At 35.5% G+C, this 12,591-nt stretch overlaps 1 protein-coding gene across 1 annotated transcript; it reads left to right on the top strand.

Annotated features, from left to right (window-relative positions):
• The first annotated feature begins 3,843 nt into the window (after window positions 1–3,843).
• LOC139974078 (uncharacterized) lies at window positions 3,844–12,591 on the top strand. The gene is made up of 8 exons (XM_071980997.1): window positions 3,844–3,939; window positions 6,653–6,683; window positions 7,229–7,401; window positions 7,987–8,251; window positions 8,682–8,890; window positions 9,228–9,545; window positions 10,397–10,658; window positions 11,913–12,591. Exons 1-8 carry the CDS (start codon window positions 3,859–3,861, stop codon window positions 12,215–12,217), a joined length of 1,644 nt encoding a protein of 547 aa, XP_071837098.1. The 5' UTR covers window positions 3,844–3,858; the 3' UTR covers window positions 12,218–12,591.

Raw genomic sequence — 12,591 nt, 5'->3', positions numbered from 1 at the left:
GGGAAAGGGGATATTGAATGCATAGGGCAATCTTGTGTGCATTTGCATTAAAGGCTGAGTGTTTTCAGTTTGTGCCTCTAAATTCCTATCAAAGCTTATCCCTCTGTGTAGTTTTGTCATGCACTCTGACCATCTGTAAGTGCAGAAGTTATGGTATAAGTTTTCATTAATGACAATGAAAGGCTAGTTCACAGATTTGCAAAAGAAACAATTTCTATGTGCTGATAGTAACAGGGAATACCTCCAAAGTAATGAATGGCATGTGGATGTTCCAGCATACACACCTTTAGTACCAGTTCAGTTAATAACTGTCATTTTGACTAATGTTCATTTCCATTCCATATCTTGTTTGTAACACTTCAAGTAAATCATCTTTTTCTTTTAATTTTAGAAAATGAGATTGACATAGACAATTTCCTGTTGCTGGGAAAGGAAGAAATAAAAGAACGTTCCCAAAAGTTGGACCGAGAATCACGTTTATGAGGAACTTTGAGGCCCTGAAGAATGAAGGAAAAGAAACGGTGATGATTTTTTTTTCAAGTGGAGGTGCAGTAAGGGTTTGAACAAAATCAAACAGGACAAATAATAAAGCTCTCTCTGATCCCACAAACTTTGATAAGGAAGCTGTTATTACTGCCAGGGAGTTAGCAAAACAAGTAAACACTACAAAGAAATATATAATTTTGTATTAACAATGGCGCTACAGTGTTTCCACTGTCAAACTGAAGTTAATGGTGGCATAAAGGGGCTCTTTGCACATTTCAGAGCCTTTTCTTTGCTTAGAGGAAGTGATTTTAGATCTATTGCAGTGTGTGAACAAAATGGATGTCAGCAAAGCTTCTGGAAAAGTTACAGCTTCAAAAGGCACATCATTAAACAACACACAATGCCTTATATTTGCAATGGAGAACATATCCAAGAGCAAGATGATGATTTGCCTGTGGAGGCTGTGATAGGAAACATACAGCAAGATGACATTTGCATTGATGACATGGATGAAGATAGTGATGATGATGCATATAATGAAGAGTGGGATCACCTTGATGAACAGCAAGTTAAGGAACGAGCTCTCATGCTAATTTGCAAACTTAAATCTTTCAGTAGTGTGTCTCAAAGTTCAGTGTCAACTATGGTGCAAGATGTGTCTCAGCCTTTTGATGACCTTGTTGGCAGTCTAAAAGAAAACACAAAAGCATTTTTGCATAGCCAGAATGTTGATATTAACAGTGAGCCTGTTCTTGAGCTCTTTGAGAAGTTTTCACTTTGTCAAAAACAGTTTTATGACATAGAGACAGATTACAAGCAACTGCAGTATCTGCTGGCATCAAAGAATTTCATCCAACCTATTGAGAAACAGAAAACATTAGGGTATGCACCAAGAACTGATATAACTAATGGGAATGTGATGCAGGTGCCAACCCCTCGTGTTTTCTACTATGTTCCTATCAAAGATGTCATCATATTTTTGAGAGTCCTGGCTTTGTAGAATGTGTCAATGAACATAGGGGGAGCACTGATGGTGTTATGGGTGACTTCCATGATGGTGAATATTGTAAAACCCATTACTTGTTTCAAAGGAAGAATAGCCTACAACTTATTCTTTCAATGATGATGTGGATATGACCAATCCATTGATTTATAGTTTATATCTATTAAAGTACATATTTCTGTTTTATTTCTTGTTATGTTACGTAAGTCGCTGAATTCCATCAACTTTTCTTCTCTTTATTATATGTTTTACGGTTTTATTCATTGTAATGGAGAACATTTGTTTTGATCTCCCCAAAATATATATATACCAAGAAAATTGATATCCTTTTTTGTATCGTGAATAGTGTCCTACTGTACATCTATAGTTAAGCAATTTGCAGTTAAGTTTAACACAGGTCTTACTGTAGAATCCACACAATTAGCAAGCTACTATTTATAACATCCAAAGATATGTAAAGCACAACAGGAGAACTGATAACCTTATTCCGGACATGGTTGATACAAAACATTGAGGCTGTGTATAGTCTATACTGGATATTATTTTTTAATTGATACTTATGCTCTGTGCTATGAACTACTGTATAGCTACAGAATGTGTTAAGACTGGACAAAGTATGTGTAATATGTGCTCATAGTTGTGTACATTACACTAATCAATTGTAAAAAGGTTGTGTAGAATTAACACAACTTGTGTATGTTTTTTTACACAAGGTGTGCTGAAATTGCAAACTGGTTGTGTACAATTTACACAAGTATTGTGTATTGGGATATACACAACTGTGAGTAGATTTAACACAACTGTTGTGTAAATGATCACTTACACAACAGTTGTGTAGTTTCTACACAAGGTTGATAGGTGCACTAGTTACACAGCGGTTGTGTAGAATTTTACACAACCTGTGTAATTTTTTTTTAGAGTGTATGCAACAAATAACCTTGCCAGGTAGTTTCTTTCACGGTATTCAAAGTCATCCGTATCGGACCCAAAGTTTAGCATGCTACAAAGCTTTTAAAAAGACTCTGTTAGAGTTACTTTGATCCTCCAAATAAGTCCCTGTCATTGTGGATTATGAAATAGACAATTTAATATCTCAGTGTAAATATGTACTTTTAGAGTGACAAAAAATGATTCTTGAAATTTTACTAATGAGGGACCACTTGCTTGCGTTCTTGTAGATTGGGTAGTATTCCCGATAACCTACAAGTGGAAATTTAATGTGGGTTTTCACAGACATACCAGGTAATATCCAAATTGAAACGGCCCCCTAAATGACCAAAGCACACGCGGGATGTCTACTACGGATATTGTAACAATTTTAGTTGCAGTGATAAGTACCCAACGAGTAGGTGAATGACATTGTTTATACTGATTGAGATTATGCATATTACTAACATGTATTTGTTTTGTTTTTTCGCTCGCCGAAAGGGCAAGAACTATCTGAAATGCTGCAGCTCACAGGGATTCGTCCCACCTCTGCGTCACAGCCGATGACAATGTGCACAGTCGGATGTACCTGCTGAGAGCCTGCATTAAACGATATAACAGAAATTGACGCTTTTGTTGGCGTCTTTTTCAAAACATTGTTAGAATAGTCAACGAGTGTTTCAAAAAAAAGCTAGTTGGTTTTAAAATCGATCAACACCTTCAGAAAGTGTTTGTACGTGAAATCATAATCTTTCCGGCGCGATTTTTTGGGACTAAGTAGGGTTGCTATCATCATGGCTAGCAATCGCAATTGGATAGCAATCGCGGCAAAATGGTCAAAAAGGACATAAGAGGAAACCCTTATAACCCCAACACCCAATATTGTCTATACTATAGGATGTCTTACTTGATTATAACGTCCGTCCTCCTCCGTCAGTCATATTATGCTTATGTAAGTTATTGCCTATACTATAGAGATGTCTTACTAGATTTATTATAGGTTATTATATATTATAGGATGCCATACTAGACTTACCGTCCATCATCCTCCGCTAGTCATATTATACATATGCAATATATCGTATATGTAATAGGATGTCATACTAGACTCATTCATTTACATCTTCATTTACTTCCTCATTTAAAATTACATCAGCCGCTTTCAGACTTGCGCATTAGAATGCTGTCACACCCAATCATGCCACTCCATGACATTTCGTAGCTTCTATTTACATACATTCTAACGGAAGACTAGAAGGGACTTGTCAAGATGGGATGGTCTAGTAGTCGCAAACGTCATGTAATACGATAAAAACCTTTCAAAGTCTCAACAAGCGTCTTCGGTACTTACTTTTCGAGAATTTCCGCATTTGAGGTGAAACGGCGAAGATAATTCCTGAAGATAATCTCAGTTATTATACGCAAAGCACAGGGCTCGCAAGATGGAGAACCAAAGAAGGGAACTTTTCTGCGTCAACTTTTTCACATTGTTGGTGGGATGCAATGTCCTTGCATTAATAACGGTAAGTTTCTCAAAAAATGGTCTGGTTGGGTGACATGTCTTTAGGCTATGGACTGCATACAAAGATTTAACAACTCCGTTATTTTTTTACAACAAAGATCATCTTGGGTAAACTTTCAAAATTGAATCTAACAATGTGCATTTATTATCACTGCAATGTTTGTAACAACCTTCCTTACCGATTCCGAACCTCTGGACATAACAATCAGCGTCCATGGCATAGTTGGTTAGGGTGTCCGCGTACCAAGCGGGAGGCCCGGGATCGAATCCCGGTGTAGGCTGGAAGTTTTTACACTGTTCCAACTCATTACGATTTTCATTAAAATATATATTTATATATATATATATATATATATATATATATATATATATATATATATATATATATATAAACCGGGAGGCCCGGGATCGAGTCCCGGTGTAGGCTGGAAGTTTTTACACTGTTCCAACTCATTACGATTTTCATTAAAATATATTTATTTATATATATATATATATATATATATATATATATATATATATATATATTATATATATATATATTTATATATAAATATATATACATTTATATTTATATATTTTTATATATATATATAAACATATATATATATACATATATTATATTTACATATATATATATATATATATAGGGACTATAGCTGAACGAAATATTTCGTGTTCTAAATTCTTTACTTAACCATGTTTCCTTTGGGTATCCGAATTAGTTATATTGATCGTAACCTTGTTTGAGAATAACATTTTGCATTTAGAAAGATATGATAATACCAAATCCTAACACTATACACCTCATGTTGGTTATGTGTCAAGAAACTCATTTTTAAAATATACTGTTAACATTGACGACGCTTTATGCTATTTTATGATAAAGCTAGAAATCCAATGCAGATTAAGGAAACTGTCGAAGTAATGTATTAAACACCTAGTACGTCCGTTATATAACTTTAGAATTAATCAGACACAAGACCAAACTAATTCTGATTCAAGAACGAATTATTTTTCTTGTTTATTAAAATGATATATCTGACAATCTGCAAAGCTTCACAGGCTTTCAGTTATGCTATGACAAAAAATCTGTGGTTAAAATATCAAATATCAGCATCATCTTTTACCTCGGCCTTTTTTGGTTACCAATTCACTTACACATCCTTGTGTTAAACCCATCTCCGTAATCGCTCTTACAGATATGGCTCGTATGGTCACAGAAAAATTGCCTACAGCATTATGTTCTAAGAACATGAGAAACGTTAACTATAGTTGTATACGTGATGGTAAAATTTAGGGGGTTATCTTCAAGTTTATGTTTATTGTAGATTTATACAGCTTTCCTTTTCTATTGATATAGCAGATTTTTAACTTTAAGTAAAGCTTCACATCAGGGGTCACTGAGCCAAGTTGTGTTCTAAGAACTTTACAAATACATGGTTAACGCATAAGTTGATGATAATGTGATGATTACATATTGAGGTTCACTCGCTAGCAATTTATGTATATTGTAGATTTATACCGCTCTGTTCTGGACATACCAAACACATTTGTAATGTTACATAAAGCTACACTTCAGTAGCCAATGAGTTCACATTGTCGGTTTAACTTCATTTCATGCTCGCAGAAAATATCGCAATTTGGTGAATAATGAAAATATTGAGACATTAGATTTAACAAATAAATGATCAATGTGCACTTATACTTGCCAGAGCGATTTTTATCTATACAAAGGAATTGTCTAAGCGGCAAAGCGTTGATTCCGTTCATACAAAACAGCATTTCCATTTTATATCCAGACACCAGATAATGGTACTGAATTAAGTTCATACGATCTAATGAAATTCATTATTATCTTTTCCAGAACATAGGGATTGAGCATCTGCTTTTAATTCCTACAAAGTCTTTGTTCACTGCGATAGGATCTCGTGCCAAGAATGTCTATTTAATTTTATTACGTTTTCCTGTCGAACGTTATTGACACTTTGCCTTAGTTTGTTGGGAGACTGTAGTGAGAAACTGATCTGGCAACTTCCAAACAGAATGAAAATGTTGCTTCAGAAAACAATGAAATGATAACAAAAATGAGTGAAATGAAATATAAACTATAGAGCGGTAATAGTCATCTCGCATCAAATACTTTCGTCTAAGCTCTGCATTGTACATCATCAAATCGAATCGAAACGAAAAGTAATACATTTGCCTATTACAACATTGTCTTGAGAGAGAAAGAAAAGCAATCGTAGAATGTGCTGCTCACAAATATCAAATGTTTCCTACAAAAAGGAAAATCATATACCGACATGGGAATATACAAAGAAAATATGTTTTTGGCAATTGTTGTTATTCTGAAGATACCTGAATCTGATGACGTGAATATGATCTTTGAGACGACCGAACACTTTGTCTAATATGTTGCTTTAAGAAAAAAAAACGGTTCTTTGTTCCAGAAATGGCTTTTTAACCCGACCTTCTATACGTTAGTTGTTGCCGTAAAAACTGTTGTCTTGTTTAGATTATGTATTTAGAATTTGCGATCATCTCAATAGTAATGACAATTTTACGCACTTCGTCACAGAATTAATGCTTTAATATTTAATAAAGTGAAAGGAACACATGATTGCACATATCTTATACTCGAACATCTCATTGATATTTATGTGCAGTGAGAATATAAAGATCAGTATATACGTTCATTGTCTTATATGCAGGCTTCTCCTGACGTCACAGATCAATCATCGAGTAAGTTACCATTTGATATTGACTATAAGTTTATTCCTTACACTTTAGCTTACAATGATTCAAAAGACCCTTTTACGATTCCAGGTGATAGTATTCGTATTTGAAATCATCGTTACGTTTGTTCATTAATGTAGATCTTCAGGATAAATTAAATATCAGAAATTGGAACCAAAAATTGTTATAACATTTAATACAAATTGTTGAGGAAAGGTGGAAATGTAAATCAATGACAGACACTATAGCTTTCTCGATCTTTTTAAATGCTGTTAAGGTGATTTGATTGGCCCGCTGAGTAATCGGCGTGTCAACTAACTGGGTAATTGTTTTGATGAAGTTAAAGACCTACATGAAAAAAAGGACCCTATACAAAATTAAATTAAACAATTGGATGACTCTTTTTTAGCAGAAATGCTGGTAGACATTATTACAATTAAACATTTACAGGTTTATAATCGAAAAAGTAACCTATACATCCATAGATACTGATGGCTGCAGAAGAAAAAGAGAAAGTTCATGTTGCTTTTATCCGTTATTTCCTGAAATAGGTTTATCTTACTTTATATTTCCATCAACCGAGTACCCGAAAGATTGCCACGAAATCCTCAATACATGTTCAAATACCCAAAATGCATCTGGTGTCTACAAAATCAAACCTGCTGGTTTCCCAGAGGCGTTCGAAGTGTACTGTGATAACGACTTAGACAGTGATGGATGGACGGTAAGTTAAACGTTAGCCAAGCTTATAAATAGTTTCAAAACTTTAAAATAATGCTGCATCAGTCAATAAAATAGATCAACGCATACCTAAAACAACCAGGAACTTAATACTGACATTTTTTTGCGTTCCTCTTCGAACAACAGGAGACACAATTTTGACTGTACTTCACTAAGCAGCATTAAAATGTCATACCAACGTAGTAAACGAAGTTGATGCTGTTCAAAAGCATTAATTATGTTAATCAAAATCTTGAAACCTGATAAATTTAGAATGTTAACTTAATTCAGACAAGGTTCTCCGTACTAAGAATTTTCATTAAAATATATCTTTGTTGTAGAAATATTATTTTGTTCTGTGGATAATCTTTTCTGCTGTTGCCAGATGGATTTGCAAATATCATGGAAACTTGAAATTATCAAGTCTTTGCGTTGGAAAAATCCTATGAAGATTTGGTTTTTGGCAAAAATACTCAGAAAATTTTCAGCAATTTTGCCAAACAATCAGTTCCAACCGTCAAAAGAAAACCAAATTCTCTCCATTGTGGAAGATATGAACATAGACCTACCTTCATTTTTATTACGACAGGTAATACAGCGACGGACGAATGGATTCATCAACTTTAATCGGAATTGGTTAGATTACAAGCACGGTTTTGGATTTTTGGGAAGTGAATTTTGGTTAGGAAATGAAAAAATCGCTCACCTAACAAATCAAAAGAAGTATCAACTTCGTTTGGACTTAACGAATGCTGCAGGGCACTCGTATCACGTGACCTACGACGATTTTCGTATCGTTGGTGAATGGAGCCAATATTCTATTCAAAGTCTTGGAGACGAAGGTGGCAATGCAGGTAAAGGTCCTGTATTTACATGTAGGTTTTATCTCAACGAAGCACGATTTTCAATCTTATTTCATGTTTTCATTAAAACTCTGTTAGGTACGTGCAACGTTTCTCTTCAATTGTTCAAGGTTTCTTTTAGAGTTTCATGTAGAATTATTGAAACATATATTTATTAGAATATATTTATAGAACTATTAAACTTAACGTAATAATAGAATTTAACAATGTCCTTGTCGTTGTCAAAAAGGGTTGCTTACCATAATTTTAATACGAGTTAATCTTTTCACCCCCCCCCCCTCCCCACCCACTGTCTCTACTGTGGATGATAAAGGGTTTATTGGCAGCGATTACGACATTATTTCTAGACCATTTAATAATTTCAATGCGTCAAACCACCAAGTCAATTTTAGGATTATTTTTTTCTTTTACCTTCACCCAGGTCCATTTATTGAGTGGTGTCCATCGAATACGAAGTTTGCTAACAGTACATGTGAGAGACGTTGTACCGAACCAAATACGTGTATCCCCTTAGCATCTATGGAATCAGGCAGATGCATCTGTCCAGACGGTTATATGATACAAGGAGAGGACTGCATACCTGAAAGTCAGTGTGGATGCTTTGTACAAGAAAAGGGAAGTGTGCTTAATGTAAGTCAATGGATCAGTGAGAAGTTTGTTTTTTTTCTCATTGAAGCTGCTATAAAGATATATGCTGATTTTGTATACTTCTTCCATAAGCTAATAATGGTATGGAAGCACTAGTCAATTCCTCATTTCCACATGCTGTATTACTTATATTTACGATGTTCCTTCTTCGCTAAATCTTTCAGGTTACTCTTTGCATATATTATTCTATGAACTATTAATGAGTATTACTTGAAAACTCACTGGTCATGGCAATTTGACTTAAATTCATTAGTAACAAGTGATTCAGCAAATGGGTTTTTGATAAACTGAAATTGTCAAAGTATATTTTCCACGACAGGACGGTGAATCATTTGTCAATTCTGACTGTACTTCCCGTGTTAACTGCAGCGATAATCGGCTGATTCATGAAGATGACTACCGGTGTAGTGACGATGCAACGTGTCAGGAGAGAGACGGTGTGCAAAGATGTATTTGCAACGATAGATTTGAAGGAGATGGGATAACGTGTATTCGGAAAAGACCCCTGAAGGATTGCTACGAGATATACAATACAGGGATCCATACCGATGGGGTTTATACCATCTATCCTACTGGCTGGGAGGACTCTGGCTTCCAAGTCTACTGTGAGATGTCAACAGACGGAGGAGGATGGACTGTAAGTCTTCACTTTTCACAAGAGAGTGATACCTTCTAACCGCCTTGATCGAATTGAACGCGGCCCACGGGCAGTACAGGTTTAAATTTAAAAAAGGCACTACGAAGCTTCTTCTCGATTAAACAGGACAATTTTGTCGATATATCAATTCGACTGTGCATCACCATGTCTGACGTTGAATATCTATTGAACTTAACACTCACCGGAAAGATCATTTCACATAACGAATTTGAGATTTCTGGGGGGGGGGGGGGGCTGAGTGTATTTATTGAGCGAGAGATGTCCAATGCACTTACGATTTTTTGTTTCGCTACTAGCTCTCAGTTGCGTAAGTCTTGTGTCGTCTTACAAGAAACAGCTTCTAGACACCAATATCAGTATCTAAACATAACGGTACTGGCTGGCCTAGCTTTCTTCACGAGAGAAACATGTTCAATGTTCTGAGACACCTTTAAGAGCAACACTCTGTGGCAGAAATTGTTTACTGGCGATAAACATTTCGTGAACTTTCTCATTAAAATAATTACATTTCCATTCATTTGCGCCATTTTAGATATGTGGCGATACATGAATTTACCTTCTTATTTTCTTTTGTACAGTATTATACGATTTCCTTATCGTTACTACGTATTTACAACACATGTGTTACGTTTAAAACGGGTTGCGAACCAAATTCCTTAAAATGTGTGAGTGCGTTGCCACCCATCGGGTTTTGAAAAAAATACCTGCTGGGCACTAGGTAGATATAATAAATATTATATCAGATAAAAGTGTACGAGGAAACAATGACGAAAACAGCATTGGAACGATATTTAACTTTATATCATATTTATACCTTTACATATTTCTAGGTTCTCCAGCGAAGGAGGTCTGGTTCAGTTAACTTCTATCGTGGTTGGAATGCGTACAGGAACGGGTTTGGAAGTCTAAGCGGTGATCACTGGCTTGGTAACGACAAGATTCACGACCATACAACTCAGAAGACCTACCAACTTAAGGTGGATCTGACAGATTCAGCTGGTTCACAGTACTACGCCCTCTACTCCAGATTCAGCATTGGAGATGAGGATGACAAATATACGCTCTCTTTAGGCTCGTTCTCTGGAAATGCAGGTTGATGTATTTTGCAACATTTACTTTATAAGGCTTTGGTTTGATAACTTTCGTTCTTGGTTTGGTTTACATTGCACAACACACTCCACATGATCCACAGAAAAATGCTCGAGAAACAGAAGTTGCTAAGTGAAACAAAACATATATACATATAATATATAACCACGTCTTGTTGTTACTCGTAATCTACTACATCAGTATTGTCTTAAATAGTGATTTTAATAAACCTCCAAGACATCGTGGCTAAACTTTGTGAAGGGAATGGGAAACAAAAATGCAACCAAGTTTAATATAATTTGACCAGCCACACGTTTGGCATTACTCACTCATTGGAAGATGCAGTTATTAAATATATCATAATTAAAAAAAAAACTGAGCCTAATGCTATTCAATCCACTTGCTGATCGAAAAGACACGAACAATGATGACCTCAACTGTTCGAATCTGAAAAACTGGAATTTCAGAACACTTTAAACGTTTTAAACTTGACACAACAACTGAATCTGCTGTAATAGATGTGGGCAATATCACTATTAACCAAATATCGCTTGAAGTGTTACTGTGATAAGCGATAGAGTTGCGTGGTTTGGCGGGATCACGACCTCTTCACCTCATTAATCACTTTACTATGATATCATTAATCTGAACAAATACAATGATGTACATAATTTAATAGAATGTGACTCATGCACACCACACATATGGAAGTGATGATATTGACACTAAATATGATGTGATGTTAAATTGGTGAATGTGTCTCTCAAAGGCGAAAACAAGTTTTGAACTAATGCACAATTGGGTAGTTATAATCTCGTTGACGGAAAGACTTCCTGAATGATGCATCTTATCCCCTTAGATTCGCCCTTAAACAAATTCATCTAATCGCATATTTCTTTCACTTCCGATGAATTGAGTATATTGGAAAACCTTAATGTACGAACCTGGCTTACAGAAAGAATAAATACGTATAGTTTTCAAATCGAAGTGGCGATAAATTATATCCATTTATCCACACCCACCACCCCACTCCCCCTCCTCTCACTATAAATAACCATACTTTTTTTTGCACTTAAACAAAATCATAATAATACTTGCAAGCATGTTTACATATAAATTAAAGGTTAAATACGGTTATTAAATGAATTCTAGAAGATGTTTAACTGACAAGAAATTCCTGCCATGTTATGGTTTGAGTTTTTCAGTTCCCTATGTATGCGATGCTGATTAAATACGTCCTCATTTCCATCCTTTCAGGTTATAACTCTATGGGCTCGAATTCCGGAGATCCGTTCAGCACGCGCGATAGGGACAACGATGGCACGGATGATTGCAACTGTGCACAGAGGCATCAAGGTGCATGGTGGTACCCTCGTCGTTATCATAATGATACCAATCATTGCTTTAAATGGTATGGAAAGGGATATTACCGCCATTGCACTTATGCTAACCTCAACGGAGACTACCAGTACAGCGACTACCGCGGAATCTTTTGGTATAAACTTTCTGGGAACGATTGCGGTATCGCGGGCACAAAAATGAGGATACGACCAGTTGGATAAAAAAAAGCAATATCTCTCATATACATATAGATTGTGAAGTTTCGTAAAATATGGATCCTGAAATATCGTTAGCAATTATGCAAATACATTTTCATTTCCTTTCAGAATTTACTCGTCAGCCTTGCATACAAACAAATCATCTGACTATATCATTTGTTCTCTCTGTTTCAGAGAACTATTGAGTATTACAACAACAATAAGGAGGACACATTCAAAAGCATAGGACTTTCAGTCCACTGAGACAGTTATGTGTAGAAAAATTGAAGTGGAAGAAAGATCTAGGAAAGTTCACATAGGAAATATACATCTGTTGCATCCATTTGTTTATCATTTTAAAGTAAAACACGAACTTCTGTGTAAGCTAACCAAAACGC

The sequence above is a fragment of the Apostichopus japonicus genome, chromosome 9 (assembly GCF_037975245.1).
Source record: "Apostichopus japonicus isolate 1M-3 chromosome 9, ASM3797524v1, whole genome shotgun sequence".
NCBI lineage: Eukaryota > Metazoa > Echinodermata > Holothuroidea > Aspidochirotida > Stichopodidae > Apostichopus > Apostichopus japonicus.
Note: the sequence above shows the minus strand (reverse complement) of the source record. Positions and strands in the feature narration are given on the sequence as shown.

What these genes read in the sequence shown, in the direction of transcription:
- LOC139974078 (XM_071980997.1), top strand. Translation starts at nt 3,859, where the DNA reads ATGGAGAACCAAAGAAGGGAACTTTTCTGCGTCAACTTTTTCACATTG. An exon ending in ATGTCCTTGCATTAATAACG is followed by an intron (nt 3,940 to 6,652) that starts GTAAGTTTCTCA and finishes TCTTATATGCAG; the next exon opens with GCTTCTCCTGACGTCACAGA. An exon ending in AGACGAAGGTGGCAATGCAG is followed by an intron (nt 8,252 to 8,681) that starts GTAAAGGTCCTG and finishes ACCTTCACCCAG; the next exon opens with GTCCATTTATTGAGTGGTGT.